Source organism: Manacus candei, unplaced genomic scaffold (assembly GCF_025592945.1).
Source record: "Manacus candei isolate 608988 ecotype Guabito, Panama unplaced genomic scaffold, ASM2559294v1 h1tg000090l, whole genome shotgun sequence".
Taxonomy (NCBI): domain Eukaryota; kingdom Metazoa; phylum Chordata; class Aves; order Passeriformes; family Pipridae; genus Manacus; species Manacus candei.
This window is the reverse complement of record NW_026138138.1, coordinates 484,731-511,082: the sequence shown is the minus strand read 5'-3', so window position 1 is coordinate 511,082 and position 26,352 is coordinate 484,731. Positions and strand designations below refer to the sequence as shown.

Below are 26,352 nucleotides of genomic sequence, written 5' to 3'. Positions count from 1 at the left end.
GATCAAATGTTTATGCAGTTACAGCTCAAACATGAACTGTGTTTTAATAGTGTTGCTTAAAAGATCCAGCCATAGGTAAAAGTTTTTCAGTAGTTTGATTTTTTTGTTTTTGGTGGATTTTTTAGTTCTTTCTGGTAAAAAACAGTCTTTCCATGTCCTTTGTCCTGGAGCAAATAGCTTCTTTTTAGAAAGAAGCACACCTTTAAAAAATCATCTTGCTGTAGTGCCTTAGAGTCATAGGTCTTGGCCTAAACTATAATGGCTTTCAGGCTGCTTGTTCAAATCCTCTTATTTCCTGTAGTCTGCTCTGGTACACCAGGCTACTGCTCCAAATGTCCCTGTGTGCCCAGCTTGCTGCTGTTGCTGCTGGGAGCTGTCTGTCAGCTGGGATTTCTGTGGTGCTTGGAGATGGTCCTGGAAGTGTGGGGAACCTGTCATTAGTCATTCTCCATGGCTTCTGAGCTGAGTGGGAATGCTTTCCTCTTCTTCCGAGCATGGCTTTTATTTTGGCTATTTGCAGACAAACTTTGGCTCACAAAATCTCTTTGCTGTTCTAGTCCCAGTGGAAATAAAGTGCTGGGAATTTCAAGTGTTTAGGATGAGCCATTCACAGGATCTGGCAGATTTCAGACCCGAGGGAATGTCATGAAGCTGAGTCAAGAGAGGTTTAGGTTGGATATCAGAAGACGTTTCTTCCCCCCCGGAGTGTGATCGGGCACTGGAACAGGCTCCCCAGGGCAGTGGTAACAGCACCGGGCCTGTCTGCGTTCAAGAAGCGTTTGGACAACGCTCTCAGGCACATGGTGTGATTCTTGGGTGTCCCGCACAGGGCCAGGACTTGGACTCGATGATCCTGATGGGTCCGTTCCAACTCAGCATATTCTGTGAGCGCTGAGCACCGGGAGAGCTCGGGGAAGAGGCGTCCCTGGGAAACACCTTTCTGCTGCTTTCAGCCCTTCTCTGATGGCAAATGGTGCGGGGAAGAGGGGCCCTAGAAGCTGTCCTCAGACAAATCTCCTGTCCGACCGTCCGTCCGTCCGTCCGTCCGTCCGTCCGTCCGTCCCGCGGCACCGGGACCCCCGCGCTCCATCTCCGCGTTCCAGACGTGGTTTCTGGCCCCGCCCCGGAGGCCCCGCCCCGCGCGGCCCTGAGGGCCGTCAGCGCTGCCCGCCGGTCCCGCCCCGCCGCCTCAGCGGGCGCCGCCATGGCGCGGGCACCGGGGCCGTCCGCCGCTCCCCTCGGCTCCTTCCTCAGGGACTTCCCGGCCCCGCTGGGCCCGGGCGAGCCGCTGCCCTGGAGCTCCGCGGGGAGCGGCGCCCTGAGCAGGGCCGAGGTTCCCGGCGCGCTGGCCGAGCGGGCGAGGAGCCTGTTGGGCGGCAGGTGAGGGGGCGGCGATGCGGGCGGGGGGCTCCGGCCGGGCTCTCCCAGGGGGCAGCGCCGGCAGCGGGCGGGAGGCAGCGGGGCCGCCCCGCCGCGGCAGGTGCAGGAGCGGGAGGCGCTTCCTCCTGACGCGGGGCCCGCCTGAAGCGGGGGAGAGCCCCCGGCGTCTCCCAGGGAATGTTACCTTTGGAGACTTATTTGTTTATTTATTACTACCCTCCTTATTGCTTTTTGTGACTGTTAACAGCGTGCTTCTGTCACAGGCCTGCCGCCCCGGCCCCGTGCCTTTATAATATTATTTGTGTGTGCGCTTCAGAAATACTCGTCTGCCGCTCCCGGTGCAGGAGGAATTCAATTACAAGCCTGCAATTATCGCGATGGGGCGATTCTTGTGGTGGAAGTACCAATAGCGGGAATTCAAGCCCCTAAGGGCACCTGTGTGGGTCTGCTTGAAAGTCTGGGAGGGAGTCTGTGAACTGCAGCCTCGCAGGGCTGTCAGGGGTAAGAAGCAAAGCAGCTACAAGGGTATTCAGCTCCTCGGCCCTTCTGAGGGCTGGGGAATGGGATGTGCTTGTGTGGGTTTCTCGAGTGGATGTTTTCTCAAAACTTCAAGAGTGTAGTCACACCACTGCTGGAACACACAGCTGCTCATCAGTAGTGTCTCTGTCATCCCCTGACTTTGGGAGACGCCTCTTATAACCTTCACCCTGAAGGGTTTACACTTTAACACTGCTAAGAATTCGGATGTGACTTACTTTTGGCAAATTACTGCTTCATCGAGAACAAGTTGTCTCGATCCAACCTGTCTGCTTATACCCTTCTCTCTTTCTGAAGCACTTGAGCAGTAGGGCCTGTGCATTCCAGGTTTTATAAAGTTCCTACCACAGTCTGCTTCATTCACCTGTTTGTAAGAGTCAATAACAGGGGTTGTGGGTGGTCTAAAAGAATCTTAGTGGTGGTCTGACTGTGCTGTGGTAATGGGAGTGTGAAGTCAGGGAATGAAGGGGGACTGGTTCTGGTTAGGTATATGCTGAATGTTACCTGATTACTAGTGGAATTTGATGGATAGAAAACATGGTTTGAATTACTTGTCTCTCTAACTACCATTTGGTGAGTTTATAAATACCAGATAGATTTTTGTTGTTGTTGTTGTTGAAAGCGTATACCTGATTTTTTAAATTGCCTTAAACAATCAAGTTACTCCTTTGCTTTATATTACAGAGATGCTTCGGAACATAATATCGCTCAGTTAAATGGTACGCCTAAATCTGAAGATAACAAATGCATACAAAAAAATATGATTTTTTAAGCTGTAGTTTAAAAAGACTCAGGTGATTATTGCATTACTTAGTTGTGCTTTGACTAAATTGCTCTTGAACAAAACACAGCTGTCGGATTCCCCTGTGAAACTGCAAATTCACTGCATGTACTGAATCTTTGAACTCTGTAGAGCAAGAGTGGTTCTGGGTGAGTGCTTTAAAGAGCAGGGTAATGGCAGTCTTGAACAAATACTAATCACATGGCAACCCCTCTGCCACGTGGGCCAGTTCTTTAAGAGAGGAGGGTATGCAGCTGTAGAGTTATGGGATATGTTATTCAAACGTATGTAGTGATTTAAAAATCAGTATTTCTGAGTTACATATCTGTTAACATTCTCTTGTGCTCTTAGTGGGCACAGCAACAAGGGGAAACACGAGAGACACGCTGGTTATGCAGTGCTTTCACCTCACCTATCACTCCCGGTGTTTACACAGCAGAGCCTGCCAGTGTCAGAAGCTGCATTTTTCACATACCTGCCCTGCAGCCAGTTCAGGTTGCACAACCTGTTTTGTGGAGCTGCCCAAGTCCTCAGCTGGCAACAGAAAAAAAGAGAAAGATAGCTAAAGAAAGGAAAGCAGAATATAAATTCAGCAATCTACTTACTTATCCTTCTTTTCACAAAATGTATTGAAAACAAGAAATAGACATGGGAAGTATTTTTATGAATTCTCATGGCTGGCTGCAGGCAGCTCTGTGTGTGAAGCCATGTGTTTGGGTATAGTGTAGTATACCTGAAGTGTCAAATATAGGGATCCCCACAGAATTATAGCTCAGTTTTGGACTCCTGTGACAATGAGAAACCCCATTTTGCAGATGCAGAAAGGCTGCATTTTCCTGTTGGGTCATCTAAGTTCTTATGTGTGCAGCAAAAGACTGGTACAGCCTAAGGCCAAGCCAGAAATCTGGTGTTTTGAAATTGCCGGCCTTCTTCTCATAAACTGTGTAATTAGGAACTAAAACTGAAGTCTGATTGTGTGAGAAATTGCCAAACATTACATTTTCTTTCCCATGTTTGCTACTGTGGATCAACTCAAAATGCAGTTTTGAAGGTTAAATAAACTTTTCAGTTGATGTGAATCCCTGAAATCCTCAATAAAATAGATGAGGGAATAGTAAGGGGATAAGAGAAAGAAGGATGTTGAAGATTTTAAAAAATGAGAAAATTAAGGGACGTGATGACACTTAGAAGACATTTAGATGTCTGTATAAAGTTGTTGAAGATGCAGAAGTGGTGCCAGATTAGTGACCTCATGAGGGGTCACTGTAGTTTAGATCCAGTGATCTCCTGTTGCAGGCTGTGACAGCAGCATCCCAAACACATGGGTGGCAGCTCAATGGAAAATACTCACCTTCAAATATCAGTGTTGATCTAAGAGGTTTAACACTATGAAGATGTTATTGGATGTACCTCACTGACTGCTGGCATTGATGCTTGTCATGTATTTCCTCAGTGTATTTCCTTCATTTCTCTAACACTCCAGCATCACAGAATGTACTTTACATGGTGATTAGCAAGGATGAAGGATTTCTCTGTAGATCAAAGTGTTATTGGGAATCAAGTTTGCCACACAGTTCTGCTGTTCTGCTTCTCATTTCTGTGTTGTCAGGTACTTCATTCACATGTGCACAGATGTGTGGGTCATGCCCTGAAGGGCCTGAGCTAATATCCTTGGCTCATGAGGTAACATATGGTGATGTTAAGCTTGTTCTTCCAGTTGCTTGAAGGCACAAACCTCTGTGTCTTTGCAATGAGGAACATTGTTTCTCCACTACTGCTCAGGATTGCTGTTGAGAAGAGAATGGTCAAAGGAATAACATCAATGAGGTCCAACAAGGAGTCTCTGAGTGCTGTTGCTTCTCTAAGGCTGCACACATCTCTTTACATGGAAGCAGTTGGATACCTCAGACTGACCCTCCTGAATGTCTGTCCTAATCTAAAATGAATTATTTTAACAAACTTCTCCAAACTCAGCTACCATGGCCAAACACCAGCTAAGACAGCAAACCTCTTTTGCTCCCTGGCAGGCCTTGTGCTTAAATCACTAATCTAGTGAAGCTTTGCAGTATTCTGCTTCAAATAACTCATTTAAATCAATGGAACTGCCTGCTCCTAACTGCAGTACATAACCTGCCCCAATTCTTCAGAATTTTTAGTGATCTTGTTTTGCAGAATTTTAATTACCATACACTTTTGGGTGGGAGCTGTGTGTTCCAACAGTCTGTGGAAACAGATCGATGTGACTGAATAGTCCATTAGTTACTTACAAAACTTTAGACATCAACCTGAAACATTCCTGACTTGCACTGGAACAGAACATGAGATAAAATCAGACCCCCAAATATAGAAATTTCTTCTTCCCCTTGATAGGACCTGAAACTTGTATGGCCATCCTGTGACATATCTGTGGAACAATGTGAAATTCCTGTAGCCTTCCTGTTTGAGGAGCTTTGCTACAATAGCAAACAGTTGGGAGACTTGAGCTTCCCGCTCTGCCCCCTCCCAAAGGATCTGCTGTGTTGCCTCAGCATCCTGTTTTGTGTCTGTGTTTTACACTGTAGCACTCACACCCAAGGTGTGGTCCTAGCATCTTTATTTTCAGCATTTCCCTTCTTTTAGAGTAGTTAATTCAGCAATTCTGATATTTTGATGTTTTGATGTTTGTACGTGATGTAAGCATGAAGAGGGAGAAAAGAAATTTTGTCTTGCTTCTTATTTCCCCAGTCTCTTCTTAAAACTCTTTTTAGTTCTTTCCTCTGTGAAAACTACTAATCCCCTGTTTAATGTGACCCCTACTTTTAATAAATACTTCCTTATTCCTAATTTATACTATTTAGTGTAATGTATTAATACTTCTCATTGCTGGGAACATGTTTGCAGTGTCACTGTTCAGTTCAGACAAGACAGTGAATGTTAGGTGGGATTGTCTGCAAACAGACCTTCTAGTTTCCATGGAACCAGTTGTGCTCCGTAGCAGAAGCAAATGTGTGTTTATCAGAAACAACCTGCTTTGGAACAGCAGCTCTCTCACTGTTTTGTGATTAACAATGTTACAGTTTTTCGTAGCTTTGATAAAGTTAATGTGTAAGAGGAATGTGGCACTTCTGCTATTTATTAGTTATCGGGAAAAGGGTTAACAAACTGGCTCTAGTAATTTTGGGTGATGACCAAAACTAGCTTGTGTTCTGCTGTGTGTGGTTTGTCCACTGCTGCTGCTAAAGCTGATGGCAGGATCATACACAGCTTGGGAGAAATGATGTGCAGCCCACACTGTACATGTGTCTGGATAGTAAAGGTTTTGGCGACTCTGTCCTGCCTTCAACAGTACAGAGAGGCTGGATAAACTGTTAATTTTGTGATCAATGTGTGTTTCCTAATTCAAAACTCTCAGGGAGTTTTCCCAGTTACAAGATACTCCCAATAGTAATTTTGTGAAAGAATAACTTTGCTTTTAAAAAAAAAAGCATGTGGGTGGGGACACCTGCAATTCAAGAAAGAAAAGACTTGATGAAATGCTAAAAAAAAAAAAAAGATCAAATTTATAACAATGAGGAAACTTTCAGGGCTGGTTTGCTGATGTTTAAATCAGTTTCTTTGGTTCTACTTGGAAAACTGAAATTGTCTTCCAAAGCTTTCATATTTTGCTCTTGTAACATTTGTGAAACACCCTTTCTGTTGTTGTTTGAATTGGATATCAAAATAAGAAATACCCAATTTTGAAACAACATGTTTAGGGCTTAATTGACAAGTGGCTTTTGTGGAATTAAACCTCTCCTGTTCTGCTGTGTGGTTTTTCTTCCTGCTGAGAATGAAATGGAAGTAGCAGGTGACTCTCTGTTGCACATTTTCTATAAAAACTGTTCCGTGATGACTGAAGGGCCTGAACAGATGTATTCTGGATTCTAAAGCTGCTGCTTCTCATAGTTTCTTAAGAAAAGCTGAAAAAGCCCTGCTTCGTGTAAACATAAGAGATGGAAATTCTCTGTGTGCCATTGTTTATGTATTTGTTTTGATTCCATCTTGTTCATCTCCTTTAGAGACCTAATGTCATTAACACAAGAAACAACTTCCTGTGCATTTTAGGATGTCAGATGTTCTCTCCTCGATGGATGGAGATATAGATAGATAGATAGATTTTTGTACTTTCCTAGTCACCATCACCCTGGGAACTGTGAGTTCTGCTCTAATAAATACTAATGCTGCTTGAGTGGAAACATTCTGTAGTTGATTATAAGAATAAAAAGAGAGAGGGAAATAAAAGTAGCAGATTGGGGAGAAAATAGTGAATACAAGCAGCTTTTGTTTATGAGAAACCCTGTGACCTGCTATTATTTTGACAGTATGAGAGGATCTTTCACTTGCTAGAGAACTGCTGGCATTTGCAGATCTGCTCTAAACCCACTGCTGATAGAGCTGTAACGTGCTAGAAACACACAGAGTCCACAGTGACTTTGCTTTACTGGCAGAGTTGTGCCATGTGTGATCTTCTGGTGTTAGAGAGCCTCTGTAGCAAATAAGTGCGCAAATGTATCGTCCCTCAAATATACAGCAGCTGCAGCTGACTTATGTGACAAGCTTGTGCCAGCAGATATAGCACTTCTTTTTCCCCAACATACGCATATATACGCATATGCACGCTCTGAGAGGAGAAGAGGCTCATACAGTGGTGTTCTGGCCTGCAGTGCCACTACTGCTTTGTTGCCATGACTTTGATAATAATATCTAGAAACATCATCATGTAACTTTTTTTTTTTTTTTGTAATTTGAAAGATGACAAGTGATCAATACTTGGCCAATACAGTTGGTAATCTCTTGTGCTTCGCTTTCTATAAACAGATTTCTTGACAATACTGTGGGAGAACGTGTGTATTTGGGGTGGGAGGATCTGAATTCTTTTCCTTCCGAAAAAAAAAAAATGCAGAAGGCTTTGTGTTAACACAGGGTGTTTGGCCTGTCCTGGAGAGGCTTGTGCCACCCTCCCCCAGGTGACATAGAGCTCAGATCTCTGCCCTTTATTGGCATAAGTCTTGCTTTACTCTTTAACTTACCACTTACTTGGATTTTTGAAATGAGGCTTGTATTTTACCGTGAGTGGCTGGAGGATATGAACTCCACGCTCCAGCCCCTGCCAATCTGGCTTCAGCTGCTGGTGAAGCTACCATGCCTCATCTACACTGTTACAACATGCTTTAATTCTTTTTTAATATTTTTTTTTTTTTGTGGTCAAAACACACCCTTTTTGTTAGCAAAGAAATAGCCTGTGGCAAAGAAATTTAAAGTCTGTTTGCTACCAGCCTGTGCTGGGGCTGGGTAATTAGTATTGTATGTGCTGTAGAAAGGGGGCTGACACATGCTTCTTCTAAGACTCTCTTAAGGTAACATCCTCTGCACATAACACACCCCACCAGCTGCCCTCTTCTTCCCAACACATTTGCTTTCCCACTTAGGAAACAGCTACAGTATTCCTTCTGAATCACGAAGATTAAATTATGCTTGGTTCAGCTCATCACCAGGGTGTCTTGGGCTTCTTTGAAAGGAAGATTTTAACAATACGTGACATTCTTCTTTGCTTACAGAAAAGGTTTGAAGTTTGATATAGTAGTTGCAGTGGACTTCTACTTTTGCCCTCGTTGCTGTAGGTACTGTGGCTGCTTCCAGATACTCTCCAGCCAAGTGAGACCTTGTAGCTTTCAACTAAAGCAGCGTTTCTTACTCTTTTTTAATCACATATTTTGTTAACTCTTGAAGTCTCTGACTTAGAGGATGAAATTAGAACTGGTCAACACTGAACCTGAATGGAAGATGCCATTCCTTGGAGCTCCATTTACCTGAGCTGGAGTAAAAAACAGTCTTACCAATATGGTAGTGCTATAAAAAAAACTTACAAAGAAATCACAAATATGTTCTGTTCAGAATTGACATTGACAAAAGATAAAGGTCTGAGAAATGACCCTGCCTATTTAGTTCAGTGTGTCAGAATCAACTGTTCCATGTTGTTGCTGACTGCATGGCAAAATCCCAATAAACAAGCGTTTTTTTATAGGTTTGCAGAACTGTGGAGGAGGAGGAAATGCACAGGAAGCAAAGCTGAATGAAGTGTATCAGTACTGAGGAATCTCTGAATTTCCTTTCTAGGAGCTGGGTGGCAACTGGAAAAAGTTGAAGGATGTGACATAATAACTTGTAAACTTTTTCTTTGTTACAGGCATCCTGTAAACAGAGGTTTATACAGGACTTGTGAATTATAGCACTTAGGAGGTTGCCTGTTGTTTAAGCTGCTTTTTATGGACCCAGTTCTGCAAGTCAGGACTCTGGAAAGCATAAATCTATGAAGTTTAAAATCAAAGTAATAAGCCCTCTTCTGATGCTGAACTGGAAACCCAGGCTAGATTTGATTTTTTTTTTTTTTTAGCTCCAGCATAGCAGAGAAATCCTGGAGATGACGAAGCTGTGGCTCTCACTGTGCATTTACATTCATAGCTGCTTCACTTAATATTTTTTTTCTCTGCTCCTGGAGCTGAAACCTGCTTTGACTAAAGCTTCTGACTTTCAGCAGCGTCAGCTACCCATCTGACATTGTTTGTTGGGCTTGTTTTGTCATATTCCTTTCTTTTTCTCCTATACAAACAAAAACAGGAAGCAGGATTTTGGGGGAGGGGGGAGTTGACATATCCCTTTTGGATGTATTTCTTGCCTGACCTTTTAAAAGGTTGTCTATCAGTGTCAGTGATTATAAGCAGTCATTGTTACTTTAACTAGGCTAGGAAAGGAATGACTCCCCTAAACTTATTAGCCTTTAAAAAGAAATAAAAGCCACTTTCTGTTTTCCCTTGATGTGACATGACTGCAGCTAGCACTGAAAGGGCTGCAAACACATTGCCATCTATTTGAAGTACCGAAATAACTCATTAAAGGAGGTCGTCAGTGCCACAGAACACGGAGCATAAAGCAGGGCTGTGTTAGCAGCCTGCTGACTAACACAATGCTTTCTGTTTGCTGCCACGGGAGGTACTGTACAGGGCTGGGAGGATGTGACAAGGCCTCTCTTTCAGAAACACAATGGCAAAATGCATTTCAGCTTGTTGTCACTAAGGTCTAAAACCTCTGAAACCTCGCAGTCTTCCCCTCCCTGCCCTGCTGTACACACACAAACCAGTCATCGCTGTGCAACATCTGCACACACCAGTTGCTTCCTCCATTTCATCCTCTGCAGCAAACCAGTTTTATGCAGGACTTTCAGACTGTTTCCTGGCAAAACAATATCTCCTTGCTGCAGGTGCCCTAATGTGGTATTTGCTTTGGTTGTATAATTTGATATTTTGTGGGGAATCAAACACTCCATGAACAATGGATAAAATGCTTTTTATGGATGTTCACTGTGCTCATAGAAAATGGGTGGAATGTGTGTTATGTACTGTAGTTGTTAGTGCTTGCCATGGGAATGTAGTGAATATAAGAGAGTTATTTTCTAGTAGCCCCATTTTAAAGTTGGATGGGACTTACTTGTTTACAGGTTCAAAGGCATTGTAGCAATTGTGTGCTTCCTATAAAACTTGAATAAAGCATTCAGTATGCAGGAGGGGGTGAGTAGATTGTGTAGCATTATTGTCTTCTAGATGCTTACCCAAAAGCTTCATCTGACTCACAAGTTTTGGAATCTCTTCTTGTCCTAGTCCCCAGTGCAGACTCTTTGCACCTTCTTCCTGGGTGATTTCTCTGGGGAGCTTACAGGGAGGAGAGACTGAACGACGACGAGGGCTGTAGGTTAGGTTAGCACTAAGCAGGACTTGTCTTGTGAAGAGGAGTCCAAAGTAACCTTTTTGGAGACTTGCATGTACCACAATACAGAGATCTTGATACTGTGGGACTGCAAACAAGAAACACTGTGTAGTGAGTAAAAACAAAGTGTTTGTGTTCAGAGGCTGGAATTGAAGGTAGCAGTTCCCATTTGAGAGCTCAAGAGAAGGAGGTACCATCTGTGACTGGAGTGTGAGGAAACAGTTTGAAAATGTGATTCATATGCTTCTTCCTCTTTGCATGCTTGAGAAAGCAGTTGTCTAACTAAGGATCTTACTAAAGATTTGTATGCATAAATATTGAACATATGGTTTCCCCTACTAGTTTACTAATGAAGTTGGAATTACTGTGTGTAAGTTCTCTAATTTCTGAGGTCACCAGCCATACACAGTGAGGTTGTAGCTCAGTTTAAACTAATGCACTCTTTTGTTTTCCCTTCCTTTTCTTACCGGCAGAGGTGTTTCACCACTTCTTGAAGCATCGTTGATCCATGCTGCTGTTGATGAAGTTCTCCAAACAGACTTGACTGAATTTAAGCTGCAAAATGTGGAAACAGAGGGAGAAGGAGATGAGGAAAGGTTCACCTGTAAGTATACTCTTTCCATCTGTGGTTTTCCCAGAGGCTGTCTGTCAGAAGACCTCAGTGTTTTGAAATGTTTCCCAGATTATTTGGTTAGGCTGCCTGGCAAGCAGCAGTGAGCAGAACTTTATTTGCTTCTGCTGGGTATCTGTGGGATGAAAGGAAGCTGTGCTAGTTTTGTGGGCAACATGCAAACGCGATGTCTGGAGCCCTGGACTGATCGTGTGAGTTGGCTTTCTGTAAAAGGAAGAGAGTGCCCTTTTCTCATTGGTAGGCTGACCTTAGCTAAGACTCCTATGTTTTGACAGTGGCATCTTCACAGTTGCTGATGTGCAGCCACGCCAACACCTTAAATTCATCCATATAAACCATCTTACTTTAGTCTTGGGAACCAGATTTTGGGACCTCTGGCATTCCACAACTTGAACATCCTGAAACTCCAGATTTTTCTCTTGGCAAGTTTCTCAATAGTCACTGGCCTTATTGATGATTTCTTCTCTTGCCACCCTCCCTATATTCTCAGACTTCCTTGTTCTTTCAGTGGAAGTGGTTCAGTAGGACATAAACCGACCCAAAGCCAGGCTAATGCTTTTTCAACCCTTGTGTCCAAGACAACAGCAATATCATCTTGAAGGCTTTTCTGAACACTTGATTATTTCCTTTTCTTTTTTTTTTTTTCAGTAGGGAGAAACTCCTACCACTATATTTTATTAATTTTACTTACATAATGATAACATTTATGTCTACTATGCCAGACTGACTTTTGGGTCTCTTTACGATTTTGTACCTACTTGATACGCCTCTGTTTTGAAAGAGAACTAGCAAGTAATGAAGCTGCTATTATCCTTGATGTCATCCTAGTTACCATTGCAACTTCCTCTCAGGACCCCATTTTAATTCTTACAGAGCCTGTACAGGCAGAGTGCTGGATGTGTATATGTAGCTGTAAGGAAAGAAATTTGAAGGAAAGACAGGCCAAAAGGGGGTAATGTAGGAACCCAGGGCACAGCACTGACTGTTTTGTCTTTGTGCTGTCAGTGCTGGATGGGGAGTCGCTGCAGCGCTGCTTCTTTAACAAGCTTCGGGACATCTGCTCCGAGTGGCACAAGCAGTTGCCATCACTGAGACCCCTGGAGCGGTTCCTGCTTGTTTCCATTCACGCCATCCGTAACACTCGACGGAAAATGGAGGATCGCCACGTTCTGCTCCCGGAGTTCAACCAGCTGTTTGGTTTGTCAGTAAGTCTGGACACGGTTGGGGAGGCCAGTTGGGTAGCTTTTCAGCGTTGCTGTAAATACAATGGCCTAGTGATGGATGGCCTGTGAAATGGCAAAGATTTGTTGCCACAAGTTATTTATCATGTCTGTGCTGGAGCAGGGACTTAGTGACTCAGATTGCTGGGGGCCAACTACTGCCCTGATAAAGAAGTGATACAGGGAGGATCTTGTGACTTTGGGTTTCATGTCATGAGTGATACAGGGAGATGAGAAGTTCATCTAGTGTTATGTTGCTGGAGTTACAACGTTCTTGTGACTGACACAACTTAGATATTTGTTGAGAGCAGCCCTGGGGAGAAGGACCTGGGGTGTTGGACGAGAAGCTCAGTGACCCGGTGGTGTGTACCTGCTACCCATAGAGCCAGACGTGCCCTGGGCTGCATCCAAAGCAGCATGGGCAGCAGGTCAAGGGAGGGTATTCTGCCCTTCTGCTCTGTCTTTGTGACACCCCACCTGAAGTGCTGCATCCAACTCTGGGACCCACAACAAAAAAATGAGATGGACCTGCTGGAGTGAGTCCAAAGGAGGCCAAAAAGGTGATGAGAGTGCAGGAGCACTTCTGCTGTGAAGACAGGTTGAGACAGCTGGGGTTGGTCAGCCTGGAGAAGATGCTGGGGAGCCCTTTGAGTACCTTCCAGGGTCTACAGGGTTACGGGAGAGGGGCTTTTTACAAGGCATGTAGTGACAAGAAAAGGAGGAGTGGTTTTAAACTGAAAGAGTGCAGATTGACTTGAGATGTTAGGAAGAAATTCTTTACTGTGACGGTGGCAAGGCCCTGGCACAGGTTGCTCAGAGAAGCTGTGGCTGCCCCATCCCTGAACGTGTTCAAGGCCAGGTTCAATGGGGCTTGGAGCAGCCTGGTCTAGTGGTAGGTGTCCCTGTCCATGGCAGAGGGGCTGGAATGAGACTGTATGGTCCCTTCCAACCCAAACCATTTGGTGACATTAAGAACAGAAGAGGGGAGAACAGCAGTTGTGTAAGTACCATAAATACCAATTAATGAAACTGCTGTAGGACTGCATAACCAACCATCTGCTGTTTCAATTCCAGGTTATGTTCAAGGGCATTAAGTGACTACCAGTAAACAAAGAAAAGTAATTCCCTTGCAAAGTACCCATTTTATCCATTTTGTACATGTGTAAACAGATTTAAATTGCTGTTTGTGTGAAAGAAAGCCCAGAATAAAGAATCTTTGCTTGTTGGTACCAGTCTGCGAGCTGTATTGTTTTTGAACATGAAGGTGTCTTCTCCTTTCTCCTTCCCTGCAAAAGGATGATGTTGACCGTGCTTACTTTGCTGTATTTGATGGCCATGGTGGAGTGGATGCTGCCAATTACTCAGCAACCCATTTACATGTAAATGTTGGGTTACATGAAGAGATTGTTAAGAATCCAGCTGAGGCCTTGAAATGCTCTTTCCAGAAAACAGATGAAATGTTTCTTTTCAAAGCCAAAAGAGAGGTGAGTGGGTAGAGATTAATTCCATTGTATTTAAGTAACACTGAGAACTGTTGGACAACGTGGTATTATCCAGAATATTCTGTCAGTACGGTTTCTTTGAATCACCGACTTCTTTATGAAATTATGCTACATGTAAAGGTTTTCTTTGATCAACTCATTTCTTATTTTGAAGAAAATCAAAATGACAGTGCTTGAAAGTTCAAGATGAGTAATTGAAAAGAGGTGTTAAAGTGGTTTAAATGGTTCTGACATACCAATTATTTGAGAGAACACTGCTGCGTCTTTGCCTAAATTGGGGAGCCTCTAGATGTTCGATTTTTCTACCTCTTATCTGGAAAAGATATTTTGCTCTTCCTTATAATATGGTCACTATCTACCTCTTTCCTGTGCCGCCATTAGTGTCACAGGTGGTTGTAAGTGAAAAAAGAGTTCTATTATTTAAATCAGACTCTTCAGTTCATTAAACTTATTGATCAGCTTTGAATCAAGTTGGTATGATGAACATTCTTTGTTCAAATCTATGTAGTGGGAGGATGGTTTATTACACAATTTGAGAACTCTTTTATTATGGCGGTATCTGGAAGTATTCATGGTTAATCTGTCACTTAGGTACAAAAGAGGGACCAGCATCTCCATGAGGTCTGAATCACTTATCTAGGACAGTTAGATTCTTTCCTTTGTTGACGTTCTTATTTAAATACCCAAGGATAAAGGGATGTGTGTGGAGCAAGGTGTCTGTAGTTTCTAGTGTTAGAGTGGAAGATGTGAAAGGGATTGGAGAGACCTGTGTGTGTTTGTGAAGTGTTCATAATACTGAAATTCAGATCCTCTTGCTTTTCTATATCTTTGTGTTTTAAACAATAGAGCTCTTATTCTCCTAGATCAGTTTTGGAATTAATAGCAGAGAAGGAAGAACATAACAGAGGTCATAATAACCACGTACATGCTAGAAAATATGTTTATAAACAGTTTATTTCAACTTTGTCTATGATCTTGTACCTTTTTTCCATGTATCTGAATTAGGATTGGCATTTAGCGTGATTAAACCTAAGTTTACAGTATTGCCATATATCCTAGTAGGGTATATTGAATGTTCACCAGACATCCCTGTTTCCTTCTGTAGAAGCTGCGGAGTGGCACAACAGGGGTATCTGCATTGATTGTAGGGAACAAGCTGCACATAGCATGGCTGGGGGACTCACAGGTGATGCTGGTGCAGCAAGGAAAAGCTGTGACATTAATGGAACCTCACAAACCAGAAAGAGAAGTAAGTCTGACTGGTTAATTTTTCTCCTAAATGCGTGTTGTCACAATCTCTCGTGAAACCTTTTGGAATCAAGCCTTGTTAAGTGTTTGGTGCTTTAAATAATTACATATATTGTATGAGAGGATCTGGAGAATGAACAAATTTTTTTTGCATACACTCCTGTGTCTTGACAAGGTGACTCCTACACCTTGGCTGCTTGAAAGTACTGATGGTACTGGTAGTCCTAACTTCAGTTCCTGCTCAGACTGTCTGTTCGAAATTTGTAGTAATGAAAGACTTTCACAGGATATTTGTGTGTGTGCGTGAATTTAAATTTACCTATTTCAAAATAACTTACTATTTTGAGATTAATAGCTATTTAAAATGTTATCATAATGCAAGTCTTTCATAGTATGCAGTACTGTCAATGAAAAGCTAACACTAATCTACTGACCTAACTGGCTTAAAGTGTATTGCATTTCCTATCTGTTTTAAATAGCCAGATATTTTATTACATGAAATTGGATGGGGACCTTGCAAGTTTAGCTGGCATTGCATGACCCTTTGCCTTCATTGCATAAATATTTGTAATAACTGAGTAGTTAAAGAAGTATTAAGGCAAATGCTATTGTTACTTTGCCTAGTTATCTTGTATTTCATTCCAAATATATTTACCCAATTGTTGTATGAGATGGCAAGAAGTGTCAGGAAAGAGTACTCATCCATGTGGGAAAGATCATGACAATACAGAAACGTAAGAATTCTGCTTTTTTGTGGCCAGGCCATAGCATGGCTGGGAAGAATTGGCCCTATGTGCATGTTTCTGCAGTAGATTCTGCTATGTGTGCTTACTGTATTCACAGTAGAAATACAGAAGCTGAAACAGCATAAAAAAATGTATTCCACTGTTTTTCAGGATGAGAGAGCACGGATTGAGACTCTGGGTGGCTGTGTAACCTACATGGACTGCTGGAGGGTTAATGGTACCTTGGCTGTTTCCAGAGCAATTGGTAAGAAAAACCATAAGAATTAGTAAATTTGATTGAAATATACCACCTGAGATTGCAAATGGTATTTTGCTCAGCATCAACCACATAATAAATGACTCTTACTGTCTTTCCCATAAGGCAAACTATAGGACTTATTTTACATACTAGCCATGATAATCCTAATTCTTTTCTACATCTAAGCTTTTTACTTCTTATAAATGCCTTTGATACTGTGGTGTTTTATAGTAGTTGGACAAATGTGTAGCATTTAATTTGTAAAAGTGGATGAAGCAATAAATGTTTATCTATTCTTCTTTACGTACCCGAATATCTGCTTTTAGGGGGAGTTTGTCCACTTTAATATGAATGTATCTTTCTCCTTGACTGTGGATCTTTCTCTTTCAAATCACACATATCCAGCAATTTAGAGTATTTTAATTTTAGTATTCCAGAATCTTATTAAATAAGCTTACTTTGCTATTAACCAATTAGGACAAAAAAGAGAAAAAACCATGGGCAATACAGTAGATAACTGTAATGTATGAGTGGAAGCAAATTAGTATAAATTTGCATTAATACTATTTGGGTCGGTAGCAACCCATATTTACTAAGTATGTCCATATAAAACTGATGAACTAAACACAGATTCTGATGACATTGTACTGTATATCTGTATAGCTAAGAAAAATCTTATTTTCATAGCATGCTAAAGGCTGTATAAGAGGCACACCTGCAAAATGAAGGCCTTACCGTCTCCTTACACAAATATATTTCTGAGAGAAAAAACGTAGTTATAATTTCTTTAGTTTCCCTGCAAAATTAGGAAAGCATAAATTAAAGCAACCCACTGGATTTAGGTAGATTCCAAGTTTCCAAGACAAAGGTCTTCCATGCTTATTCCATAGCTTTTGACTACTCTTATCCTGCATCAGGTACCTCTGGAATATGATCTGGCTGTCCTTGAGGACGGTAAAAGCAATTGGTGGGTGAAGAAGTGCCTGTTTACATTTGAAGTAATAAAGCCTTTGTTTTGGTTGCTTGTCTCAGGTGACATATGCCAGAAGCCCTATATCTCTGGGGATGCAGATGGAGATTCCTTTGAGCTGACTGGTTCAGAAGATTACTTGCTCCTGGCCTGTGATGGATTCTTTGATGCCATCAAGCCCTATGAGGTTGTAGACTTGGTCCTGGAGCACTTAATGCAGACCAAAGGAGAGGGGCTCAAAGCAGCAGAAAGACTGGTGGCTGCTGCCAAGGAGAACGGATCCAGTGACAACATCACTGTTCTAGTGGTGTTCTTGAGGCATCCCCAGGACATCTTGGCAGACTGTCTCAGAGACCCGAAGAGCCTTGGGGCTGATGATGATGCTCAGAGCTCACCCTTTAATTTCCTCGGCTGCGAGCCAGCAGCCACACAGTGACAGAGTCTGTTTAGTCCAGAATGGTCAGATAAATTCACATAAGGAACTACTTTCCACTGAAGAAGCCTCTAATACAGTAGGCAAAATGTATCAGGAAAAATGACAAATGGACAAACATGGAACAGAAAGGCAAGGCCCTTTTTACTATGTTCCCATTTGTCTTTTCCTTCCTTCCTTCCTTCCTCCTCCCTTCAAAAAACACTGAGCAGACGTGGAGGTTTGTACAGTTATTTCATCTCTGGGAGCAGACACTAAAGTGTGTCCCAGGGCTGCTGGTCATATCCCTCTACCTTGGAAGTGGTAAGAAACCATAATATGTATAAGCTAATGGGTAAGAATACCTGTTTATGAATTCTGAGTGAAAATTTAAATTAGTGCTTAGAAAGAACACTGTATGTTGTATTTAATTGTAATGTTACTTTGGAGGTTGGAGGGGAGAAGCTGTTCCCATCACAGAAAACTTCTTCCTGTGTGTGTTCTGTAGGAACACGCTTGTTGTGTGAGGGACTGGGTGACCAGAGTGCTGTGTAAGGTGCTTTTGGTTTGTACCAAAGATGATATTACAAGAATGGTGCAGCCTCTTTATTCAAACAGAAACATTTAATTTTGTGTGTAGGGAGAGCAGAAAATGAAAACTGGATGCTCCAGAAAAAGAGCAGGAAAGCTAACTAGAAAAATCCCAGGGAAAATGATAGAAAATGAATTGCTTTCTGTGATGCTCTGGTTTATAAACTGGAACCTGATATTTAACTGCAGTGGATTATTCTCCCTAACAAACATGCTTTATTGGCTATTTGACAACCTGAAAAGAAAGGACCCCTCAGGTTGTATTTGAGAGAGATCTTTACAGTATGTGTGCTCAAGCAGGTAAATGTGCTCTTCCTGCCACTATTTTGTGTACTATGACAAAGGAGAATTTTATTTTTATTGTAAGTGGCTTTTTAATTTTCTGAACTTTACAGTTGGAGGAATGTTTTGCAGTGTTACTTTTTTTTGTTGTGGTTTTTATTTAAACTGGAATTTTAAAGATGGCTCTGTGTTTATTATCTGGTATAAAAAAACTGACTACCCTCAAGTGCCTTAAATATTTCACCCAAGGATTGGTGGCTGCCTATCACATGATAAGCTAGCTTTTACTGTTTTTAAAATGTGACTTTTTTATTTCAGTAATGCACTTAAATGTTTCAGTTTTGTGAATTATCGTAGTAGTAACTAGGCTTCAAGAAAACATGTCTTTCATTGTTGCCAAATGTTGTGGTTTGCAGTAAAAGCTTCACTTGAATTACTCCCTGCCCAGTGCAAAAAGCTGCAGTGAGTTAATCATAAAGTAACAATCTGACTCACCATACCTTTCATTTAAAAACAAGTAACTTCTGACCTTCACAAGAAAATTCAGTAACACAAACTAGAAACAGTTTAGTAACAGTTTTTATTAATACATACTTAATTTGGCCTTACTTCCTGAACCTTTGGGGTCTAGATAACTTTCTAAGGAACTGTGGAGCTCAGAGGATGTAAGAGTCTTAGTGAGTGTGGAAGGTGTTGCACAACTGTTCCATTCATTCCGTGCTTAGAGCCTCTGGTTGTGTTTTGTCTTGCCTGGCTCGCGGGACTCAGCAAGATCTGAAGGCTCAATGGTAAATTTGTTATGAATTTCAGTGTCTAAACAAAAAGCGTTTTGCATCTAGCAGCAAGATTGTAAGCCTAACTTAGAAGCACATGTTATTGCAACATGTCAGTCCTGTTGATTAAAATATGTTGAACATTAATGTTGCTTAGGGAGGAAATTCAGGTAGAAGGGATGGCTCAAGGGAAGAACAGAGCAGCATTGGTTGTGTCCCCAGTGTCTCTGGATCATTGACTGGTGTGGAGCAATGCAGTGACTCAAGTGAGCTGAGGTTTTTGCTGGAATGCTACAGATGATCTTATGGTTTAATGTAGGAACTGCTCAGCTCCTCAAAGAGCTACTCCCTCGTGACACAGCAGTTGAGAGAGGGACTGCCTTGTTTCGCTATGCGACAACGGGAGCTTTTCCTCTGAAGAGAATGTGAGCAGTTTTCCATCCTACTTTTTGGTGTACTAAAATGTGTGGGGAAGGCTTTCTGTGATGGCAGCCTGGGAGGGTGGGTATCAGTTTTTGTAGTGAACCTACTTCAGTTAAGAAGACCCTTTGTAGTAATCCCTTTGGATTTATCGTCTTATCTCTCTTTGATTTCTAACCCAGATATTCAATGTCATGCTAAATTCTGATGACCACTAGTGCCTCTTGGTGTCTTGGAAATAGTTCTCAGTATTAATATGGTAAGAATCACACGGAATTGTGTGATTTCATTGCTATCTGAGGTTTATCAGGAGAGGGGGAAGCTATTGTATTCATGAAGGAAGGTGTGAAATGTTGGTATGGTTTAATAGTTTCTGAAATTTGCCAGACTTCCTCAAAGATGGAGGGGACTGAACAAGCCAAATTCTTTGTGGTGATCCTTTTATTTTGACCTTTTCTGGGCAGATTTGCATTACAGAGGAAACAAAGTCTTGAGCGGATGGATACTTACAGCTTTGTGAGAATATCCTTTGTTGTTTCAAATTTGATAATTTTTGTTTTATGGGAGCTAAGTGAAACGGGCCTTTAGAAAGCTGTCTGTAGCAATCAAAAAATCCAATTCTCAAGCTGTGCCCTAGGGAAAAAATTCTACATTCTGTGAAGCTGTTCCCTTATATAAGTGTATTCATTCTGAATGACTTAGTGCCTCATTTCTTTGAGATGTCTTTGGGTACTCATACAGATTGCAATGTGGATTAAAAGTATTTCATTTTCAGAGACTTCTTACTAACTTTAAAAAGTCTGGTCAGGTCTGCAGGTGTTGTAATGGGTCAAAAATCGCATCAGTGGAATAAATAAGTCTTTAAGTGTCATTTACAGGAAAATCCCAAATGCAGTTTTGGGGCAAAATAGATTTTGGTGATGTCTTATCTATTCTTGACAGCCTGATCAAAACCTATGGAAACTTGGGGTTTTTTTGTTTGTTTTGTTTTAAACTAAAAAAAAATTCAATTTGATGTTGAAAGTATGACACAGGATGCAAGTATGAATTCTGGAAGTGCACTTCTAAAATGATCATCAGGATGGTCTTATTCTTGGGATGGCAACGATACAAGAAATCAATTTTGGTTTCACTTTTCATTTTGATATCACTTGTAGAAGCCACAGTCTCTAATGCACAATACTGTTACAAGGAAAACCACTAGTATGGGTGGTGAGGAGAGAGGGGAAGGAGCTCTAGCAGAAGGTATGAAATTGAACTAAATAGTTCAAAATATGGAATGATGCTGTATGTTGAATTTACAGTACTAAACTACTATGTTACCTTTTCTTATCTTTTCTCTTAAAGCTTCTTGGATTTCTGGTGTTGACTGTTCTGTTTTTCTTCCCTCCTTTATTTAAAAATAAGATCTAATTTTGATGAGAGAATGCTCTGGCCTCTCTGGGCCTTCCCAGTGCCATCTACAATATATTAATAGTTGTCCACCAGTGTCAAATCAGCTAATGACAAATTGAGTAATTTGTGTGTTTTTCATGTTGTCTTTCTGATGGGCCTTCAACAAAAGCAGTTCTTGAGTGTAGCCAAACCTTTGAGGCTGTAGAAGTTAGCTGAAGAATTCAAGACAAACGTTCCATGAAAAATGAAAGTATTTTCATGTCTTACTAAGCTCAAAATGAACATCTGCTGCTGCATTTTAGCACCTGGCATAAGAAAAATTGCTCTTCAAAAGTCTGCATTTGTAAAACCAAGCACAGTTAAATTCTTGTGTTGCTTGATTGGAAACTGGCTTTTGTCATTTTGTGGGTATTCAGTATCTCTTTAGCTTATGGGTAAATCATACTTCTACCTTCCCTTCCTTGCCTTGTCTTCTCCTACAGAGACACATACCTAAGGCAGTGAAATCTTCTGGGTCTGACACAGACAAGATTAAAATTTTACAAATGACATTTGTTGGGGGGGTTCATTTTGGCTTTTTTTTTCCCCTCAAGATATGATAGAAATGCAGGCAAATTTTTAGAACAGAGATTAAGTAAAATCCACCCTCTGAGTGATGGAGGAGTGAAAGAGAGAGACAGGAATGCATTTAAGTATTATTAATGCCTATTTTAAAAAGGAAGTGGGCTGGAAAATGGAGCTACAAATGTCAGTTCTTTAAAGCGAAATACCAGTGCTTGAAAGAATTAGAAACACACCCATTAAAAAGGCAGAACTCAGCTGAGGCAACTCTATCTTCAAACAGCCAAGGGAGGAATCACACTGACAGTGTCCAAGGTGACTTACTGTGACCCCTCAGCACTGCCTTGGAAGCAAATACTACTAAATGGATTTTTCCAAGCATCCTCCCATGTAAAGTGGTGCTGAGAGGGAGCGAGCATCCAGGGTCTGCAGCTCCTGCTCACTGCAAGTGCTGCTGTGAGGAAACACCCTGGGGTGTGTCCGTGAGCTCTGGAGGATGAGTAATTGGGCACGGAGTGGTTACAGGAGAGTTGGCAGTTGAATGGTGTTAATCACAGTGATGACTTTAATAGCATTTAATAGACACTTATCTGAATTCAGAGTCAGATGCAATACTGCTCTTTTAAAAACAATTTCCAATGCCACTAACTTTCTGTCATGAAGAGCCACTAAAATTTCCATTTTTCTGTTGGATGTTGGGAAAAGTGCTTCTCTTGCTTTTTCAGCTCTGGAGATAAGTTGTCCGTCTGCACTGGAAAACCCATTTTCAGTTGGTAGCTTAAAGCAGCTGTTTGGGGTTGAAGATTCCCTCCCAGGCAATGCCTTAAAAACTAACAAAAAGGTGTTTCCAAAATAGGTGGCTGAGGAACACGGGTATTTGTAAATGGTAACCAGCAAATACCCTCAACCTATATAGGGCGTAATAAGTAAAGTCTAAATTAATATTCCAACTTCACTCTTTGTATAAGTTTGACTCTGTTGGGTAAATTACTCGTATTCTTGCAGATGCAGGTACTGAGTGCACAGTACCAGCCAGGGTCTATTCTAGTCTTATAGTACTGAAGTATCAAGCAAATGCTTTAGGGAGAAGGTGGGGGGATGTTAGCCACAACAGAGCAGATTGCAGATGATTCATGGATAATTTAGCTCTAGTTAAGCCTGAATTAAATTTCACTGTTTAGTTCTATTACTGTCCCTTTTGCAATTCGACCTTCAGACAAAATCCTACTAGGAAGAAGTGGTCCATTCCCCTTTTTGAAGAGCAAACCTTCCTGATGAACAAAATGCCATCCAGGAAGGGCTGGAGAAGGAGAAAAATGAGCTTTTAAATGTGTGCAAACCTTCCCAATCTACATGAAGTCATGTATTCTCCCTAAACACAAGTTTATAGCAGGTCCGGTTGCATTTGAATAGTGCTGAAAAGCAGTGAGGTTTCTGCCAAGCTCATCATAACCTTTTAAACAGCACCAAAACCAAGAGCTGGTCCTCTCCATGTTACTAAATTGAGCCTCTAAACCAGCCAGCCCTGTGGAGTATTTGTTTTGCAGCATTGACAGCTCTGAACTAAGCCAGACACTTCCTGCATGTGTTTTGATTGGTTTTAATATATTTCTTGGGGTTTATTTTATCTAAAGCTATTTTTATTGTTATCAGTCATGTCAGCTGAAAAGTAATCAAATGGAAACATGAAGGAGCGACTGGACCTCTGAACACCTGTCTGCCATAGACACTTATTAAAATACTGCCTTAAAATGAGCTGGTAGGTTCTTGTGATAGATAACCTTATCTCTGGATGGAACAGGAAACCAAAATCTTACAGAGAATCACTTAAGCCTTTATTTTGGTGTGACCCCTCAGAGCCTGAACACTCACAAGCTGTTCAGTGTCCCTGGTTTAATGTGTTTTCCAAGCTGTTGCTGATGCACACAAAAATAAACAAGAGCCAGCTGTGTTGGCCACGTAGAAAATTTAGTGAGATGCAGCTTTTGTTAAAAAGAAGAGGACAAAATCAATAGGAAAAGAAATGTTTTCAGGCTTCTTGGAGTGCAAACAATGGAATAAAAAAAGCAGCCTTGGTGAATTGGCAGTGCACTGTCTACTGAAAACCACTGTTTTAAGCAAATGAATTTGGCTGCTTTGTAACATCTGCTTTATTTTGATAACAAACTCAGTCAGAGTTTTATGTCTTATTGTGTGCTTTTAGTCTGAAGAGAGAAGATACATTCAGCTCCTTAGGAAGTTGAATATATCTGTGCTTTGTGACTAGTTAGATTATGATTATTGATTACTAATTGCCAGGAGACATTAATATATCAAGTACTGAACTTGTTAATGATTAAATGGTTCTGAATTTCCATGCACAGGAACTTCATTGGTCCTTCCTGATCTATCGGATTGCTTCTTGAAGTTAATTATCATTTTTGAGGCAATACACTAGGCATGTGGAAGGTTTGTTGCTTTGGCAAATGGAGCTGGAAGGTGTGACCATCATTCCCTCTAGGAACTATTTATCCTTTTATCTAAGCAATGATAGTTCTTTTTGGATGTCCAAGGATAAAGAGATAATAGCTAGGGAACTAGACTGATCCTATGGGGAGTTTCTCAGGGCAATAAAATACTGTGATTTCCTTCTTTTCATGCTGCCCTTCTGAACTTTGTTAAAAGGTATTCTGCGGAATATTGGATGAATAATGCTGCTTTTTTCCCTCCTTTTTCTTTCTTTTAATCTTTTTTTTTCCTTTCACCTTGTTTAATAATAGCAAGATATTTGTTTTATTGTGGGTTAAAAGTTTATACTGGCCTCTTTTTTGTCAGTATTAAGTTTTAACTCTAAGTACTTTTAACTTAATGACTTCAACTACTTTCAACTTCCTCTTCTGAAAGTCTGTTCTGCTCTGTCTCCTCCTTATTCTCTTCCCAATTTTCTCTCTTCTATCTTGTATGTCCTTTTACATTGTCATACCCCAGCCCCTCTCACTACCATGGTGCTTCTTAGACTGTAAACTCTGTTAGCTGTTAAGTTAGTTTAGTTGCCATTTTATAATTTTAATTTCATCTGTGTCCATAGGGAACGTGGTCCGATTTTTGGAGGCCTGCAACACCAACCAGAGTGTAAACAGTGCTATGTCAGCTAGGAAGATAAGAGACTACAATAGCTGTTGTGTCTTTGGCATGGACCAGTATTGGATGTCTAAAAAGAAAATTCTGTTATTTGCATGTTATTCCATAGGAATACTTAAGCTTATTTCAGGTAACAGTAGTTCTCATCCTGATTACAGGACTTCAGAAACATTCTTGTCTCTGTATTTCCTTGTTCCTGCAGATTGTTTTCAAACATTTGCACTGTTTAGAGTGGGGGAAAAGCTTTCTGACTTCCTTCACCTCCTCAGCTCTCTCTCTCTCACCCCAGCTGGCCAAGCAGACAGGCTGGTAACAGAGCACGTCCCACGGCTCGTCGGCCCTTCAGTCAGTGTCATTCTTCAGGGTCTGCTCTGGAAGGTAATGTCAGTCCTGTGCTTATGTAGTGGTAAGTTAGACCTCTGTGACTACTCTGGCTGACTTAAAAAATATGTGTTCTTATCAGTATTAAAATAGTACAAAAGCAGAGCTGTTGCTTTAGGCACATTTCTTGCCACTGTGTTGGTTAATGAACCTTGAATGAAAGTAAGAGGGCCAGGGGCTCTGAAATAGGAGCTGTTAGCCAAGTGTTGTAGAATTGTAGTCCTTATTTATTTTGTATGCTAATCTGCACTTGTGACTCTGAGCAGAAAAGCTGCAGTACAGCAGGTTTTATAAACTGTGGCTTAACCAGTTATCTAGTCTCTTAAAACTTATTTAAACTGACTGGTTTTATGCGCAGGTCAGAACCCTGTTGTCACTGATCATTAAATGCTATGCATATTGTACTTTCATTTACATGGATTGTTCTAATAGTGCTTGTGCGTATTATGCTACATTGCCATATTTTTTTATATATGTATGTATTGCATGAGGTTTAATTGGGATTTTTTGTATTGTCACTTTTGTATTCACACAGTGCCTCATGTATCTATTTGCATATTGCAAGAAATTGTTTCAAAGCGGTGATTGGAAACAGGTGGGGATAAGAACTCACCACTGTAGGATCTGATGTTTCTGAAGTATTAATAAAGTATAGTGATTCAAAACACTGTTTGTTTCTTTCCTTAAATATATCTTTCATTTTAATACTTCAAATAGCTGGATCCACAATGGTCATGTTGCACATCTTTGAGTGGTTACCCTGTCACCGCATCTTACCTTCTTCCATAGGGCTTTTCTGGGAAAAGAAACCAGTGGAAGCACTACAAGGAAACAATCCTTGGAATCACACAGCGTGCTTGCTTAAAAAGATGAATGTCACTAAAACTATCTTGTATTGTTTACCTCCAATTCATGGATTTGATCTGTTTTCTTTTGTTCCTTTTACCAGCTGGCCACAGTAACACAGCAGGTTAAATTGAGCATACTGTATATGTCTTACAGTAATGGGATAATGATCCGAAAGACCCTGTTGCAACAGAGATTATGACAGTTTTTGTTTACTTGCATACTAGTTAAGGAAGTGGTCTTTAACTGCTGAAGTGGAAGGATGGAGAATGAATTCTTAAACTATGTTAGGGCGGATTTACTACAGAACATAGAGGAAGTTCTAAGAAGGATGGTAACTATCAAAATGTAAGTATGACTTGGAAGCTAAGCTAATGTGGGATTGTTTCTGAAGTGCAGGTGTTCATGTCCTCAGGAAGACATGTCAGGAAGAGCAGGACAGAGGTGGGAGACTTGACAGAAGTCAGGACTCCGTTTAACAGTCTTAGGGATCTGAGAGATGCAGTCTTTCAGGCAGTTTGTCTAAATGCTTATGTATT

General features: G+C 41.3%; 1 protein-coding gene across 2 annotated transcripts; it reads left to right on the top strand.

Annotated features, from left to right (window-relative positions):
- Positions 1 to 1,164: 1,164 nt before the first annotated feature.
- On the top strand, positions 1,165 to 25,632 carry PPM1F (protein phosphatase, Mg2+/Mn2+ dependent 1F). Of its 2 annotated transcripts, none has more exons than XM_051767991.1 (7): positions 1,165 to 1,380; positions 10,951 to 11,081; positions 12,114 to 12,313; positions 13,624 to 13,812; positions 14,936 to 15,079; positions 15,975 to 16,068; positions 17,095 to 24,669. In XM_051767991.1, the coding sequence occupies exons 1-7, from the start codon at positions 1,205 to 1,207 to the stop codon at positions 17,466 to 17,468; spliced, it is 1,308 nt and encodes a 435-aa protein (XP_051623951.1). In that variant the 5' UTR covers positions 1,165 to 1,204; the 3' UTR covers positions 17,469 to 24,669. The 2 variants fall into 2 exon arrangements, with proteins under 2 accessions (XP_051623951.1, XP_051623950.1); XM_051767990.1 differs by having other exon boundaries at positions 1,170 to 1,380; positions 24,534 to 25,632.
- The last annotated feature ends 720 nt before the right edge of the window (positions 25,633 to 26,352 follow it).

Coding starts and splice junctions, on each gene's coding strand:
- PPM1F (XM_051767990.1), top strand. CDS start 1,205: ATGGCGCGGGCACCGGGGCCGTCCGCCGCTCCCCTCGGCTCCTTCCTC. Junction 12,314..13,623: donor ACCAGCTGTTTGGTTTGTCA/GTAAGTCTGGAC, acceptor TCCCTGCAAAAG/GATGATGTTGACCGTGCTTA. Junction 16,069..24,533: donor GGCTGTTTCCAGAGCAATTG/GTAAGAAAAACC, acceptor CTGTGTCCATAG/GGAACGTGGTCCGATTTTTG.